This window comes from Chiroxiphia lanceolata, chromosome 5, assembly GCF_009829145.1.
Source record: "Chiroxiphia lanceolata isolate bChiLan1 chromosome 5, bChiLan1.pri, whole genome shotgun sequence".
Classification (NCBI taxonomy): Eukaryota; Metazoa; Chordata; class Aves; order Passeriformes; family Pipridae; genus Chiroxiphia; species Chiroxiphia lanceolata.
Window position 1 is genome coordinate 846,753 of NC_045641.1, and position 17,785 is coordinate 864,537.

At 52.6% G+C, this 17,785-nt stretch overlaps 1 protein-coding gene across 1 annotated transcript in view; it reads left to right on the top strand.

The window, feature by feature from the left end:
• Nucleotides 1–1,397: 1,397 nt before the first annotated feature.
• The window catches only part of AHCYL2 (adenosylhomocysteinase like 2), an 81,374-nt gene continuing 64,986 nt past the window's right edge, over nucleotides 1,398–17,785 (top strand). Inside the window, exon 1 of the mRNA XM_032687277.1 lies at nucleotides 1,398–1,814. Within this exon, the coding sequence (XP_032543168.1) occupies nucleotides 1,413–1,814 (402 nt within the window). The 5' untranslated portion in view covers nucleotides 1,398–1,412. The remainder of the gene's footprint in view (nucleotides 1,815–17,785) is intronic.

Below are 17,785 nucleotides of genomic sequence, written 5' to 3' on the forward strand. Positions count from 1 at the left end.
TTATGCCAAGTCCCTCTCCAGCTCTCCTGGAGCCCCTTTAGGCCCTGCAAGGGGCTCTCAGCTCTCCCTGGAGCCTTCTCTTCTCCAGGGGAACCCCCCCAGCTCTCCCAGCCTGGCTCCAGAGCAGAGGGGCTCCAGACCTGGCAGCAGCTCCGGGGCCTCCTCTGGACTCTCTCCAGCAGCTCCACGTCCTCCTGCTGTTGTTCCCAGGGCTGGAGCAGCTCTGCAGGGGGGTCTCTGCTGAAGGGGCAGAGGGGTAGAATCCTCCCCTGCCCTGCTGTGGGATCAGTGCAGGGCACGGGGGGTTCTGAGCTGGGTCATGTCCAGCCTCTCACCCACCAATACCCCAAATCCTTCTCCCAGGGCTGCTCTCAAAAGAAATGATAATAATAAAATGATGGGTTTGCATTCCTTAAGAGGCACATTCCCAAAGAACTGGATTTAGAAAAGGCGGCTCCTTACTGCCTTGTGCCTGTGGCAGGGCTCTGTGGTTGGCAGACCTGGCAGGACAGCAAGTTCCAGGCTCCCTGTGCCAGGACGTTGCGGCTCCTCCTTTCCATGGGTTTTCCTGGCACATCCGGCCCAAGGAACCGCCTGGCTAACACCGGGAGGATGCAAAGTCTGATGAGTGATGGAGTTCAGAGAAGGGAAGGGAGCTGGGAAGGGTCTGGAGCAGCAGGAGGGGCTGAGGGAGCTGGGGGGGCTCATCCTGGAGCAAAGGAGGCTCAGGGGGGACCTTCTGGCTCTGCAAGTCCCTGCCAGGAGGGGGGAGCTGGGGGGGGTCGGGCTCTGCTGCCAGGGAACAAGGGACAGGCCAAGGGGAAACGGCCTCAGGCTGGGCCAGGGGAGGGTCAGGTTGGGGCTGAGGAGGAATTTGTTGCTGGAAAGGGTGGTGAGGCCTTGGCAGGGGCTGCCCAGGGAGGTTTGGAGTGCCCATCCCTGGAGGTGTCCAAGGAAGGCCTGGCCGTGGCACTCAGTGCTCTGGGCTGGGGGACAAGGTGGGGATGGGACACAGGGTGGACTCAATGATCTTGGAGGTCTTTCCCAACAGCACTGATCCTGTGCCCGGAGGCTGAAACACTGAAAATCCGCCAAAACGAGTAAACACCAACTAAACTTCTCCACCTGGACGGGCGCTCAGTCACGGCCGGCAGCCCCCGAAGGACTACAACTCCCATCGCGCCCCGCGCGGCGCCGCGGGAAGGCGTGTCCGCAGCTGCGCCGCGGGGGCTGCCGGGAGCTGTAGTCGCGGCGGGGCGGGGCGCGGGCGGCAGGACTGCAGTTCCCGTCGTGCAGCGCGGCCGCGAGGGCGGCGGGCCGGGCCGGGCCGGGGCGGAGCGGAGCCGGCGGCCCTGGGGGAGCCGGAGCCGGAGGAGGCGGCGGCAGCAGCAGCAGCAGCAACGGCGGCGGCGATGTCGGTGCAGGTGGCGGTGGCCGCGCCCGCCGTGGAGCTGAAGGAGCTCGGCGGCCCCATGGACAAGGCGGCGGGGCCGCCGTGCGAGCCCGTGGGCGCTCCCGGCGCGGGGCACGGCGTGGCCGCTGCCGCCTGCCCCGTGCCGGGCGCCGAGCGGGACGCGGCCCCGGCCCCCTCCGCCGAGCGGCCTCCGGGCAGCGGCTGCCCCGGGCTGTCCGCGGCCGCGGGGCTGTCCTCGGCCGCCGCCAAGGCGCCGCAGGCTTCGGCCATGAAGAGGAGCGACCCGCACCACCCCCAGCACCGGCACCGCGACGGCGGCGGCGACAGCGGCGGCGCCGCGGCCGAGGCGCTCGTGAGCCCCGACGGCACCGTCACCGAGGCGCCGCGCACCGTCAAGAAGGTAACGGAGGGCGCTGACCGGGGGACGCCTCCCGGCGGGGCGGCCCCGGCGGGCACGGCCCCCGCGGAGGGCAGGGGGGGCCGGCCCGGTGCCCGGGGACGCGCCGGTGCCTTCCCCCGGGCGGGGACCGGCGACCGGCGCGGGGGTCCCCGCTGAGCCCCGCGGCGCTCCCGGGGTCCTGGGGGGATGTCCCGGTGGCCGTGCGGGTGCTCCGGTGCCGCGGCTGCGTTTGGGGGACGCGTTCTCCCGTGGCTGGGGGTCCTGCCTGTGTCTTGGGCCACCTCCCCTGCCCACCGTGTCTGTGCTGCGGGTGCGTGTGGGGTGACACTGGGTGCGTGTCCGCCCCACTCCTGCATACCCGGGTGACGCTGGGTGTCTTTACACCCCACTCAGGTGACACTGGGTGCATGTCCACCCCACTCCTGCACACCCGAGTGACACTGAGTACATTTACACCCCACTCCTGCACACCTGGGTGACACTGGGTGTCTTTACACCCCACTCAGGTGGCACTGGGGGCGTGTCCACCCCACTCCTGCACATCCAGCTGACACTGGGTGTCTTTACACCCCACTCAGGTGGCACTGGGTGCATCCACACCCCACTCCTGTACACCCAGGTGGCACTGGGTGTGTGTCCACCCCACTTAGGTGACACTGAGTACATTTACACCCCACTCAGCTGATACTGGGTGCATTTACACCCCACTCCTGCACACCTGGGTGACAATGGGTGCATTCACACCCTGCTCCTGCACACCTGGGTGACACTGGGTGCATTTACACCCCACTCCTTCACACCTGGGTGACACTGGGTGCATTTACACCCCGCTCCTGCACATCTGGGTGGCACTGGGTGCATTTACACCCCACTCCTTCACACCTGGGTGACACTGGGTGCATTCACACCCCGCTGCTGCACCCCCAGGCGTGGGGGTGTCTGTGGGAAACGTGGTATGTGAGCTCTGGGGTGTGTGTGGGTTCACTCCAGGTTCACGTCCCCAGGGTTATCTGCTCACTTGGAAATATGGATAAGGCCCAGATAAAAACGTTCCGAGCGCTGCCGGTGACGTTGGCACGCGGGGCACGGCCAGGTGTGTCCGGGCTGGATGCTGCATATCCCTGTTGTGCCTCGGGATGTAGGGCTGGGTACGCGATTGCACCCACCCCGGGGGGGTCCTTGGGGTGCCCCTTTCCCAGGGGTGCCCCTTTCCCAGGGGTGCCCCTTTCCCAGGGGTGCCCCTTTCCCAGGAGTGCCCCTTTCCCAGGAGTGCCCCTTTCCCAGGAGTGCCCCTGTCCTGGCGCTTCCCTGTCGAGGTGTATGGGTGGCTGCCCTCTGGAAATCCACGTGGTGTTCCTGGTGGATCCATGTTGGATGTGCACCTGTGGGTATGGCAGGTACCCACTGTCCCTTCGGGGTAGGTGCAGGGAGTGAGTAACCTCTGGGTAGGTACTTTGTCCATGTGTAGGTGTGACCTGTTCACGTAGATCCACCCGAGCTCCCCAGGTGGATGCACCCATGGACGTGGATACTCCCTGGAGCAGGGAATGCTGTAGGTCCAGCCAGACATCCCGCTCTGGGTAGATGTAGGGGAGTGCACGTTTTCCACAGGCTCCCGAGTTGCTGGTGCCTGGCATCCTTCCCGTTGGAAATCTCAGCAGAAGGAGTTTTTCCTCAAAGTGCAAAAACCTTTTGGGGGATGTAGGGGAAATGTCCCTGTCCTAAGGGGAACCTCCCACCTCACTCCATCTCCATACTGATGGACTTCCACCCTTTTTCCTTGTTGCTCTAATGTTTCCTCTCCCAGTGGAAGACCCAGGCTGAGGGAGTTTGTCTCCGTAACCATGATCTCCTTCTGTGTGGCTTCCCTGAAACTGGAGTCTCTCCTGGAGACTCCTTGGGAAGGAGCACATCCCTGTAAGTCAGGGTTGTCTGGATCAAGGGCTCCTCCATCCCTTTAGGAATCTCTGCTGTGGGGTTCAGTTCCTCAGAAAAGGACATTTTTCCACTGAAATCGTGACTCCCCTCCCCAGTGTCTGGAGCCCTCTCCATTTGATATCCTAATTCCATCTCTATTTTTAGAGCCTCAGGGCATCCATATTTCTCCTCAAATGTTCTTAATGCTTCCAAACTCCTCACTTATCCCTCTCCATTCTTTTTTTTTTTTTTGTTGTTAAACCACAGATAGGGTTTGCTCCCTGCACTCCTCTCCCGAATTCCCTGGCGTTGGGTTCCATCAGTGAGTCGGGAAGGGGCATCTTGGTGGGGTCAAACCAGCTCCAAACCTGTATCCCTCTGGCTCCAACCCCGTATCCCTGCCTGGATGCTCCGAGTCGCAGCAGCAGGTGCCTCCCAAGGGCAGAGCAGAGGGATGCCAGGCTTCCAGGAGAAACCTGGATGCAGGAGGAGCAACCAGGAGGCTCGAGGAGCAGCACCAGTCCCCAGCTGGCTCCTGGTTTGTTTGGGAGCTGCTGATCTGTCTGGTTGCTAAAGGGAGCTGGGTGTGTTGTTGGGGGGGATCTGGGAGTACAGACTGTTCCTTCCCTTGCTTTTCCCTGCGCTGTTGCTTCCCGGTGACTCCGGTGTTCCAGTGACTCCACAGCGGTCGGGAGGAATTTTATTTACCGGAGCCACAAATCCAGAGTCCTTCCCACTGTTTCTTGGGAAGTCGTGGCCTAAACCACCGGGTTTGGTAGCCATAAAATCATTCCCTAGGCCTGTGGCTGTAGCATCAGGCATGTGGAGCTGAAGCATCTGGGGAAAGAAGGTTTAGTGCAAAAATAAGCCTGGAAGAAGCAGATAAATTTCTGCAGTCAGAGCCAATAGAACCTTGCTGAAATAAAGGTAAAGGTCTAGTTAAAATAGATTAAATTTGTAGTGAAACTGTAATTCTTAACAGTGTTTGTCTGGGAGAAGAAAATCTCAGTAGGTTTTTCTGGACCGGTTTATTGTATTTTATGTGGTTTATGTATTATATTTATATATTTTTCCTGTGTTTTTTTTTTCCTTTCCCTGATATTTTAACACACGTTCTTGAAATGCTGCGCCACCAAATTTCGATTTTGTGGTTCTGAGACAAAAACAGGGTTCCCAGAAAACAGCAGTGACTCTTTTTTTTTTTTTTTTTTTTCCTAATACCACCCTCATTTTAAATCTGCTTTTATGCCAGTTTAGTAGTTTATTTACATCTGTCTGCCTTTGGATGCTCTAATTCATTTTCTACCATTTTCCTTGGTAGAGTGTAAAATAGGGAGTAGTAGACTGTGGGTAGATAATATATATAGAAAATATATGTAGATTATATTTTTATATGTATGTAGTGTGTGTATGTGTATATATATATCTATATATATATAACACATATATATTATATATATATACACACTATAGGTAGTTCTGGGCTTGTCTCTACTGCCTGTGGGGTGATTCCCATGAGATCCTGGGGGAGATGGGATGTTGTTGTTCCCTTTGGTTTCTTGCTGCTGTTCTGTGCTCTCCAGAAACAGCTGGAATTCCTCATTTTTATGGTGACACTGGACTTGTGCAGCTGACTGTGCCTGTGGATGTGTCAGTGACCTCCAGGGGTGCCTGTGCAGGGGGATGGAGCCCAATCCTGCTTGTCCGGAGCTCCCTCTGTGCCTGGGGTGTGGGATACTGGTCCCAGTTCAGCAGTTCTCCAGACCCTCTCCTGACCCTCCTGCCAACTTCTCCCACAGCTCCAACATCAGGGAGCTCAAACTGCACAAAATTGCTCCCTTCAGGTTGAGTAGGTTTTCCATTGGCACGATTCCATCCAATGCGGGGTCGAGGAAGAGCCGGGAACGGGGCGGGAGAAGTGTCGGGGTGTGCTGGGGGTTAAACCACGGCCCAGGGGCGGGTTGGTGGGGATGGGAAGGGTGGAACAGCCTCTCCAGCAGCAGCTGGATGCTACCCTGGCCGGGCTGTGGCACAGATGTGGCTGTGGGCGAGTCAGGAGGTGCGTGGGGAGCTCTGCCGGCCCCGCTCCCGCGGCGAGGGGAACTGAACCGAGGGGCTGAGTAACAACCTCAGGTGTCCTGGGCTAAACTCACCCCTGCGTGTGAGTCAGGCCCTGAGTCACATGGATTGTTTGCGATTTTTGGGTTGAAATGTGGTGTTTTGATGATGAGATGATCGCTCATCAGCTTTGGGGGGGTGGTGGCCACTTGTGTTAATTCCTTGAGCGTTCCTTGATCAGAGCGGCTGAGAGTCACAGAACTTCTGGAAATATTGTTGTTCGTGGGGTGGGAGCTGCAATTAAGACTCTTAAACTGATTAATTGGGTGATCTCAGCCTTGTAATAACTCTGTGCCCCTCTTTTGCTGAGAGAGAAGAATCATGGAATCACAGGATGGGTTGGGTTGGAAAGGACCGTAAAACTCATGCAGTTCCAACACCCCCCCCATAAGAATAACTTTGATTTAAAGAGATGCAGTCCTTGGTTTAATGATTCTGAAGTGCTTGGCAAGCCAGGCTTTGTGGGCAAGTGAGGCTTTGTGACTGCTTGTACCCCACACTGGGAAGGTTAAACGGCAGTGACTGTGTCGCTGCGAAGTTTCATATGAAGCAAAAAACCAATTTACAAAGCAAAAGGTTATTTTTCTCCTGTGCCAGCCCCTCTGCACAAAGCCCAGGCTGACTCCTTGGGGTTCAAGCTGTGTTCTTTGGCTCCTTAGCAGAGGTTTTAGGCTGGGGAGGGGTTGATTTGCTGGCGCTGTTAGTTCACTGGGTGGGCTGGAGCAAGGCACAGCTTGCTCCTCCAGAGCCAGGGGCTGTGGGAAGGGGTGGCTTTTGTCTGTGGGAGAGGGACAAATAGCGAGGTGACATCCTTGTGTAATGTCACTGCTTGAGTAGAACCCTCCTGAAGCTCCTGAGCATGAAATCCCCCCTCGGTGCAGGGATTGCATCCAGATAAATGCCTGGTGCTCGCTGGACTGGCACATCACCTGACCGGGAGCTGCCAGGGGAGGTTTTGTTCTGCTAGGACTATAAATGACTCTCATGTGGCTTCTCTAAATGATGACTCTGACCTTGGCTCCCAGCAGATTTCACCGCCTGTGATGGAAGCGTCGCTTTTCCTTCGTAAAATGTGGGTGAATTCCCACCTTTTGTGGGGCAGAGGGGTGGGGTTTTTTTTGCCTCCGTTCCGGATTTCCCACATCCTCCTGCACTCTCCATTTCCTTCTAAGCCCCAGTGCTCACTTATGCCAGGTAATAAATGCTTCCCCCTGGGGCTGAATTCCCAAGTGCTGCACATAATGAGTGTGGTTGGAATGCTGTTTAGGAAAACCTTGTCACGGGAGGCCGTGTTCCTTTATTACCTGTGATGATCGCGGGCTGTCTCCGGTGGAGACGTGCGGGGTAGTTTTAAGAAGGTGCCTGGAACTGTGTGCACAGATCAATACCTCAACCTTTGGGACCGAGGTTTGGGAAGGGAAGAAGAGATTAAAGGAGGTTGGGGAAGAAGGGACAGGGCAGTGATGGCTGTGAGCACCATGGAAGGCTGTAAGATGGAACGGGGCGCAGGCCGGGGAACCTCAGGCTTTGTCGCTGGGAAGGGCCGTGGCACTGCACCTCTGCTCCTGTCTCGGGTCAAAATTAGTGGAGCACAGAAAGATCTTTGTGTTTGTGTCTTTCCTGGAGGGCCAGAAACCTGATCTTTGAATTTATGGGCAATTAAAGGCGTTGTCGCAGCTTTGGCCCTGAGTCGGCGCATGAAAAATGAGCTGGGGAAGGGAATTACGGCCTCCGGAGCCGTGTTTGACCTCTCAGGTTTTGTTTTCAGCTCTGCCCAGTGAATTGGAAAACAACGTGATCGATTTAACTCCAGCAAGGAGGAGAGGGAGGGAAAGCTGGAAAGAAAGGAAGGATCCAGGTAGCTCAGGTGTAACGGGAGGATTTCTGCACGTGACAGGGGACCTGCAGCGTTGGTTAAATCAAGGAATGCTGAAAGAGTGGAATTCTCAAAATGTTGTAGAGCTGCCACAGTGGGAGGCTACAAAAACCAAGCACTTAACTTTCTTCTTCGGTATTTAGAATAATATAAATAGATATTTAGGGGGAGTTGGAAGTGGATGGTCTTTAAGGTCCCTTCCGGCCCAAACCGTTCCGTAATTCTGTGATTTATTTTCTATTTCAATTTTGCCTATTCCAGCCAGAAGTCCAAGAGTAGAACCTCGGTCATGGGAAGGAAACCTCCTTGGGGTAGGATGGTTGATGTCCTGTTCAATCCCTGTGTAGAAATGGGAAACTGTAGGTTACAAACGCGAATGAGGAGTGGAAGAGCCTGAGAAATAAAGTCCAGCCTCTAAAGAAAATCACTGCAGGCTGTTTGCTTTAAATCCCAGCAAAACTGTTACACTCCGGGGCTTGGAATGAGCAACAAAGTGACAGGGAGGAAAAGAGGGAGTTAAGGATAAAATAAGCTTTGAGTGTTTCTTGCACCGAATCCTCAGTGCTCAGGTCTACAGTGAAAGGCAATTCTAGCCGAGGAAAAAAAAACCCTGAAATGCCTCAATTTCGGGCTAGAGAAGCCATAGTTTAGTTCCTTCCTTTGGTGGCTGTTCTGGTGTCAGTTCAGGGCTTTTTTTTTTTTTTTTTGCTGGGAAGTTTGTAAATGGGAGCACGAGGTGTGGAAGCTCCCGGGAGGAGCAACCGGCGCTGCCGCAGGGAGGCAAAAACGGGCCCTGTTTGCAGTCCCAGCATCAGTCCCGTCAGAATCATCCCTTCCAGGTGATCTTCTGGGAGACCCAGGGGAAATATTGCCACGAGGTGAAAAAGGAGGGAAGGGTTTGGTCAGTCCTGTTCTCTCTGCAGCTGCGGGAGATCCCGCTGTCCCATCCCGCTGTCCCTCGCAGAGGTGATCCTGGAAACCACAGCTCTGTGTGTGTGCGTGCACTGCATTAATCCAAACCCCGCGGTGGGAGAAGCCACTAAATGACAAGAGAGGCCCGAGGAACGTGGAATAATGCTTTTTCAGGCAGCTGGGAGGCCAAAGATTTAAAAAAAAAAACCACAAACAACACAAAAACCAACAACAAAAAAATCATTTTTTGGAGAACGTTTCTTATCTGACCCTTTCTTCCGCTCAAGGCCTTGAAGCACTAAATTGCTGGTGGGCTGAATGGCTTCAGTAAATGTGGTTTTGTGGGGTTGTTTTTTGTTCCCAGATATATTTGGGGAAGGCCAGTGTTGTTGAAGTACGTTGGCTTGGCGGTTTTTTGCATCAAAAATTTGCACAGCTCTTCCCAGAGCAGGAAGGAGTTCAGCCTTTGCAGGTGGAGCTGTTGGTGAACCACTGGCTTCCTAAGGAAACTTGGAAACTCGATATGTTTTGTAGGAGCAGCTCAGTTTCCCTGTGCTTACTCCAAAATAGAGCTCCCAGAATGAGGAATGCTGAGGTTTTAATGGAGTCATGGAATGGTTTGGGGTGGGAAGGACCTTAAAACCCATCTCATTCCAACCCCTGCCATGGGAAGGGACGCTTTCCATGAGATCAGGTTGCTCCAGGACTGATCAGAAGTTGTTATTCTCCAAAAATCTACGTGGAGCTGATTAAATTGGCACCTTGATTTATGATGCTTCTCCCTAATTATGGAGAGAGAGAGAGAGTTTGTGCTGCAGAGAGAACCTTTAATTGTGGAGGGTTGTTTAATTTAGCACAGTATTATTATTGGAAAATGTACATTTATAGTTATATAAATCCATATTGAAATATCTTTTAGTTTTATTATAGGAGAAATGTGCACAGATGTCTGGGATGAAGCAGCTGTTAAAGGAGAGCCGAGGATTTCGTGTGACTTTCCAGAAGATTCTGTGGCCAACAGAGCAGTTCCCTGCAGGGAGTGACACTGGCAGGGACTTTTCTGGGGGTTGGGTGACCTTATCCAGCTTGTGTCTGAAAGGTGAAAGGCTTTCCTGCAAATGTAACACTGGGATAAGCAGGGATGGGGGAGAGCCTGGAACTGACATTCCAAACGGCTCACCAGAGGGCTGGGGTGCTTTGGGGGGTATTTTCCAGCTTTTCCAAGGTAGTACCACGTCATCCCAGGTTTGTAGCTGGACTCCTCATCCCTGGAAGTGTCCAAGGGCGGGTTGGACAGGGCTTGGAGCAACCTGGGCTAGTGGAAGGTATCCCTGCCCAGGGCAGGGGGTGGCACTGGATGGGCTTTAAGGTCCCTTCCCACCCAAACCGTTCCAGGATTCTCTGAATGTGCTGAAATTAAAACCACTTGTCAATAAACTTGGGGGTTCCTGTGAACTGGGGACCATCTGACCTTTTTCCCCAGCTCTGCTGTGCCCTTATCAAATGTTGAGGCAGAGTTCCCACCGGCTCCACTGGGAGCTTCTCCAGGTCCTGGATCGTGAGCCGTGACGAGAGGGTGATCCCACAGTGAATGCCCAGCTGTGGGGAGGTGACTGAGGGTGTCTTGCCTGGCATTGCTGAAAACTTGTCTGAACAGATGGAGGCAGCCCCAGGAATTGGTCAGACCTGAGTCACTCGGTGTCCTTTCTCCCCAGGATGCATCAACTCCCAGAGCAGGGCTGGCACCTGCACCTGCCTGCAGAGACCTGCCTGGAGCAGGGAAAAACATGGAGTTTAAATACACAGGGCAGCAGGTAACAGCCCAATCAACCCCTTCTTCTTCCCAGAGTCTCCTGCATTTTGCACTCTTTGCACTCTCCCTCCAACTTCCCAGGGGGAAGAGCAAAACATCAGGAAATTCAACCCTCAGACTGTTCAGTCCTCTGATGGAGACAAGTTCTCCACACAGCAGCAATGGGTGCACTTATGTACAGAATACATAACTAACAACCATAATTCTGGAGGTTCTTTACTTTTGGTCAGCTTCCCAGCTTTAATATTCCCCTAATTTTTAGCCTTTTCCTGTGTGAAGTGGAAAGCTGCAGCGCTCCGACCTTGCTTTAAATTGCACTGTTGGAACTCCAGGTATTTATTTTTTTTTTTTTTTTCTCCTGGCAGAGCCTTAAATAGGCAGCCAGTTGCATTTTTCATGAGTGTCAGAAAGAGGAGGGAAAGTCAGTTGAAAAATTAGTCCCTTCCAAGGAACTGCCGAAGCACCCGATGGCGAATTTCATTCCGAAAGTGCTCAAAAATCGGAGTCTGAGGGTGCCTCGAGCTGGGAGTTGGGAAGCTTCGCTTCTTATTTACTCCTCAGAGGTGAAGTGATCGATGTTTAACCGTGAAGTTGTGTGAGAAAAGCCAGGGAATGGACTGTTCCCATAAAAATGACTCAAGGACCAATTTAGGCAAACAGCTTCCAGCAGTTCGTGCCGGTATCTGTTCCCAGTGGTTTCCTTCCAGCTCCCCCAAAGCCTGCTGACTCAGGTTTGGGGTTCTCTCCAGGACTCCAGTGTTTCTGGAGGTGGGGAAATCGGCTTGGATCCTTCTCAGTATGGGCTGAGATGGCTTTTATTGTTTGCAGATTGCACTGATGTGTTCGATGTGGGCTTTTTTTTGGTTCAGAAAAACCCCCCAACCTGTGGCGCTCTGGGCCGTAATTTCCATCATTTCACATCGACCGGTTTGGTGTTAATTGAGGCGCTTTCTGTAAAATAAATGGCTGCAGTTTTTCTCCCCTTCGTTGGCGTTGAATCCTCTCCAGTCCTTCTGCTGTTACTGGGTGAGATTCCAAGAGCTGATAACAAAATCCTCGCCGTGCTCAAGTAATTTAGAAAAGAGTTGGTTCTCTTGGAGGTCCTCGTGTGCATGAGGTTTTGTTACCTGTGTGTGCTTTTAGCAAGGACGCTGAGGCTGATACTTGGCAAGGAGGGCACGTATTATTTTTGTTTAATTGTTTATTTTTGGGCTCTGAGAAGCCACTTGGCCAAGTTTGGGTCTGAGAAGCCACAAGGAGATGGTGAAGTGTCCCTTTATTTCACGCCCCGTGTGCTCCAAGGTGGGGAATTGCTGGGAAGGTGACAGGTTCATGGGGCTGGGGGACACTGGCTGTGACTGTGGGGAGATTTGCTCTTTGCTGGGTTGCTTTGGGAAGTCAGGACGTGGAGAAGTGACAGTGGCAGGACAAGAGGAAACGGCCTCGAGCTGTGCCACAGGAGATTCAGGTTGAAAAATTGGGAAAATTCCTTCATGGAAAGGGCTGTCAGACATTGGAAGGGGCTGCCCAGGGCAGGGAGGGGGTCCCCATTCCTGGGGGGATTTCCAAGCCCTGTGGATGTGACACGTGGGGACACGGGGCAGTGGTGGCCTTGGCAGTGCTGGGGGATGGTTGGGCCTCAATCTCAGAGCACTTTTCCAGCCTAAACAATTCCATGGAGACTGAAGGTCTCTGCTTGGAAGGGAACAGCTCCACAATGCAGTTGGTATCCTGGTCTGGAGAGAGGGGCAGGATTTGGAAGGAGGTTGTGCCATGCCAGGGTGTTCCTGTCAACAAGGGCTGGAATATCAGCTTTTCCTGGCCCTTCCCTGTTTCCTCTGGGGGCTTTTATCCATCTGTTTTCCTCATTAGCACCCGTGGTCTTCTAGAAAGGTCCAACAAGCTCGATTAGTGCTCTGATGGATTTTAGACTTGAGTGGCTAAAACCTTAGTTCAAGCTTAAACAGAGGAGTCAGGGTTTGGGTTTGTTCCCACCTTGCCATAATCCCAAATCCCAACATTAGTGAGAATTTTAGCTGGTGGGGAAAAAACACTGGAGAGGAGGATAACCAAGCAACAAAGTAAACAGTGACAGAAGTGCTGAATCCCAGAGTACCCCAGATCCCAGAGTATCCTGATTTCTGTTGTCTGATTTTGTCACGCGTCCAAATAACGCCGGGATGAGCACGGGACAGGCAGAACAACTCCGGCTGCACCAAAGGATTGAGGGAGGGCAGGTCTGTTGAGCCACTGTTGCATCTCGCTGTGGAACCTCCCCTGTGTTCCTGGGGTTCACAACTCCCAACAAATCCACGGGATCTGCTCGTTCTGGACGTTATTTTGAATTTCTTCGTTTGAGGTTCGCGAACCGAAGGCCGGGTGTTGCACCCACAGTTCTCCCTCTGTGTTTGCTTTGTCGAACAATAAGGGCTTTTTCTCAGCCCTTTTTGGGTGGTTTGATCCACGGGGTTCGTCCCCAGCCACGGTTTTGGGGGATGTTGTAGCAAATGGGATTCTGAGGGGCACTGGAAAGTAACTAATGCTTTTGAAAGCCTCCCTCGTGCAGGAATGAAGGCAAAGGAGCACCTTGGCAGTGTGGCACAACCCCAATCCCAAAAGGTTCCAGGCTTGAGGAGTGTGCTGGTGATTTTGTAGGATCTGAGGACTGTGCATGCAACATCTATGTCTACATTATCTGATGGGGTATCACAAATGGGGAGTGAATTCTTTCCCCTGCCCCTTTTAAAGCTCATGGAGGATCATTTGGGACTTCCCAGAAAGCAAGGCTGATACCACTGCAGGTCAGGCTTTGCTGCTTCTGGATTTGCCTTTGGGAAAAGTGCTGGATTATGGACATTTCAGGCTGGGAAAGAGCAATACAATGTCTCTGATGCTTTCCCAGAGTTAGGAATGGAGCTTCATCCTGTGGTACTGAGGGGAGTCCGTACAAACATAAGAACTGGAGGTCCAGGAGGAATTCCAGAGAGCAGAAGGCATGAAGGAGAAGATAATGAAGTGAAGGTAAAAGCAATTTGTGTTTTAATAGGGAGAAAAGTGATATTTGGCTTTACTGTCCTGGAAGTGACCACTGGATGGTGCCTGTGGAAAGCTCTGACCTCAAGGAGTCCTGCTCTCAAAATTCCTGGAGGAAGGATCCACCTTGGCTTCGTTCAGTGGGAAGAGACCGTCGAGTTCCAATCCCTCAAAAAGAACAAATTAGGGTTTGGTGGAGTTTCTCTGTCCAGACTAAGGTCAGCTTTGCTCATCACAGCTGTGCTGAAATTACAGGAATATTTTCCAAACAACTTATGGGCGGTGATCAGGGAAGAAGCTTGGAGGACCCCTTCCTCACAGACTCTTGTGCCCAGCTTTCCATGTTTGATATCCAGGTTGTTTTATTCTCCCCATAACAAGGAATAATTCATCCTGCACCTTTACCTCAATACGATGGCGTCATACTTTATTTCTCCTTTATTATAAAATTAAGGAGGCTGTGTTTGACTCAACAAATAATGTTTAATTTTGGTTCTGCTCGGGCTCATCTGTCACTTCCACATGGATAAAAGTGACAGAGAACTTGCTGGAGATGGACACAGAGGAAACACTTCCCTCAACAAAACGGTTTGGGGGTTTTCTTCCCCTTCCTTTATGCCTTTTTTTTTTGAGTCAACATCCCCTGCAATAATCCAGGCTTTAAGTTGGTTTAAATTGGGTTATTCACTGCTAATGTTATGCAAGATTCCTGATTAGTGGTGTGGAGTCGGGAGTTGAGAGACCACTCGGAGCTGGGGATGGAATTAACGTCGCCGTGGCAACCATTGTAATTAAAATGGGCTTCCTTGGGAAGCGGGGCCGTGGCCGGGTGTGCCAGGGCTGCATCCATTCATCTCTGCCCTGGGAAGGGGTTATGTAAAATCCAGGGCTGGGCACTCGGGGTGAATCCTTTGTGAGCCAAGCCTTGCCTCGGACAAGCAGGACCCGTTGGCTCCCTCGGATTCATTCCTTAAGTGTTCCTTCCCATAATATTCCAGCTCTCCAGTCCAGGTGCTGTTGGAGTGCAGAGCTCAGTGTGAACCAAACACGGTGGTGAGGATGCACAGCCACCTCTGCTCTGGCCTCGTGGTTCCTTTGGGTTGTCCATTGAACCAATTCCTACAATTCCGGCTCATTATCCCAGTTCTGGCTCGTGGAAAAGCTCCAGGTGAACAGTGTGGCTGTTGTTTTGATGAGTTTGGATGCGGCTCCTCTGGATGTTTGTATGGCTGGAGAGCAGAGGGGCAGCACAGGGAGCTGGAGCAACTCAGAATCCCGGGATGACAGAGATTGGAAAAGCCCTCCCAGCCCGTGGATCCACCCCGTGCCCCATCCCCACCTTGGCCCCCAGCCCAGAGCACTGAGTGCCACGGCCAGGCCTTCCTGGGACACCTCCAGGGATGGGCACTCCAAACCTCCCTGGGCAGCCCCTGCCAAGGCCTCACCACCCTTTCCAGCAACAAATTCCTCCTCAGCCCCAACCTGACCCTCCCCTGGCCCAGCCTGAGGCCGTTTCCCCTTGTTCTGTCGCTGTGAAGTCCTTTGAACACAGGCTGAGAGACCTTGAACATCCCTTCCGCCCCAAACCATTCTATGATTCTATAATGATTCTGTGATTCACAGAGGAATAATGGTGGATAAATCCCTAAATGTCAAAGCTGGAGGAAAAACTCATCATATGAATTTTCAGGAAAACCTTGGAGTATCAGAGCTGTTCTCTTGCCATGGGGCACTTTCTAAACCCGAAGTGGTTTTTCCTATTATTTTCAATTTAACCTGTTGTTTCTTGGCATCTTGTATTACTTTTGAGTGAAAGGTGACTCAGAGGTTTCTCTTCATGCTTTCTGCAGTTCTGTGTTTGATTGTTCCCTCTTCCTTCTTGTATGGACACTGCTGTTCCTCACTGGCCATTCCTCGATGACCTTACAAATATTCTTCCTTTTGTGGAGCAACTGCTTTGCTACTCTGCCCCAAACAGATGATTTCCAAACAGATGAATTGTGTCCTGGTCAACATCTGGAGGGAAGGGAGCAAGAGAAGGAAAACAGAGGGAGAAAGAGAGGATTTTTTTTTATGAGTGGCTGCTCTTCACCCTTCGCTGTCTCAGGGGTGGTGGTTTGTGCTGCTCTGATTTTATACTGGTCAGGTGGGATGAGGAGGTTTTTGGGATCCTTTCTGCTGTTTCAGGCCACGCAGAATCATGGAATGGTTTGGGTGGGAAGGGACCTTAAAGCCATCCAGCCCCAACCCTGCTGTGGGCAGGGACACCTCCCACTAGCCCAGGTTACTCCAAGCTCTGTCCAACCTGGCCTTGGACACTTCCAGGGATCCAGGGGCAGCCACAGCTTCTCTGGGAAATCCATTCCAACCCCTCCCCACCTTCCCAGGGAAGAATTCCTACCCTATATCCCATCTAAATTCACCTCCTTACCGCTTAAGGCCACCTGAAGAGGATGTTTGCAGGGGCTCTGCGGGGATGGGCCCGTCAAGTGCTGGCTCACGTGCTTCCCTTGGATGGAAAGGATGCTGTACATCCCTCATTCCCTGATGGATGTGAAGATGCCATAAGGACATGGCAGCAAACCCTCCATCCCCAGGAAATGCTCCCCACACACAGTGTTTGGTAAACACCTTTCCCACAGACTGGAGCCCAGAATGTTTAAGCTGAACACGTTCCAAATTGATGCAGAGTAGGAGTGAAAAGAAAGGGAGAGGAAAAAAAAAACCACCAAAAAACCCTAAACTAGTTTAAAGCCTCATTTGAAATTCTCCTGTTCCATCCCCGTCGCTCGGGAGGGAGAGCAGAAGTCCAGGAGAACCATCTGTGCGGGGAAGGCTCTTCCCAGAGTCGTTGCTGGGGTGTGTGATGAGTTGGTTGCATTGGTTGGGAAGAGGGAGGTTGGGATGGGCCTCCGGGGAGCCTTCAGCAGCCAGAAGGGTTTTGAACGGAATAGTAATAAGGGAACGAGGGATGGTTTGTAAATGGACGTGTTTGTTTGATGGAATCATGGGATGCTTCAGGCCGGAAGGCACCTTAAACAACATCTCATTCCAACCCCCTGCTGCGGGCAGGGGTGCCACCCACCCGTGCCAGGCTTTGTCACCCATCCCAAGAGCAGTGTCACGTGTCAGGGGGTGCCAAGAGAGCTCGGTTTCAGGGGGGAGTTGAGGTTGAATTAGAGCAGAGTTTTGTTCCTGGCGTTTCTCAGGGCAGACCCCTTTGTGGTAGTTTGGTCTGGGCCTTCCTTGGTGACCGGTTTGTAACCAAGGAAGGGTCCAGATTTACCCAGTATTCCCTACAATTTTTACATAAGCTGAGCTATAAGAAGAAAGGAGGAAAGGCCTTTGCTCTCTTTCCTTCCAGCAGCTTGGAGGTGCAGGTTCCTTGCTGTTGAGTCTGCCGGGTTGGGGAGCGAGGCCTGGTGAGGCCTAGTGAGGCCTAGTGAGGCCTGGTAAGGCCTTGTCGACCTTGGGAGACGGAGGTTGCCGGCGATCGTTCCAGAGTGACTCTCGGTTGTCCTAACCCTAATCTAGTTGCTAGATAATGGGCTACTAATCGGGATATAGATATATATATATCTATATATATCTATATATATATCTATATCCCGATTAGTAGATATATATAGATATAGATATAGATATATATTTTATTTTGGTTTTGTTCCTTTTCCCTTCCCCCTTCCCTTTCCCTTGTGAAATTGTATATATATTTCAATTGTATATAACTGTAACATAAGTGTAAATATATTTATATATATATTGCTATAGCTGTCTCTCTCGTTTCGGGTTTTTCTTGGTTGTTTTTCTCCCTCTTCTCCCTGAGGTTTGGGGGGGGGGACTTCTTGTCGTAAGGTTTGGAGACTTGGCAGGGAGCGAGCTTCAAACCATATCACCGTCCCACCGTGGATTTTGGAATCCCTGAGCGGCCACTGACCGACAAATTCTGCTGCAAACCAGCGTGAGGTCGTGTGGGAAGCTCTGGTGTGGCTGAGTGGCACTGGAGATGGGCAGGAAGCCTTCAGCAGGGAGCTGGAGACACGGGAAGGCAAGAAACATGTGGAATGTGTGCTAGGGAAGGATCTCGAGCGGTGAGTGTGTCCTTCACCCCGCTGTTAACAAAGAGGAGCAGGGGCCAAAGGGCCCTTTGAAATGGAAACAAAGCCTGAAGCTCCAGTCTCGGAAGGTTCTGTGTCTGCTCACCAGGTTTGGAAAACTGTTTCTGTGGTTACGGAACAAACAGGATCAGACAAAGGCAGGACACGTAAGGGAGCCCAGGAGGGAAGTCGGGGTGAGCCTGGG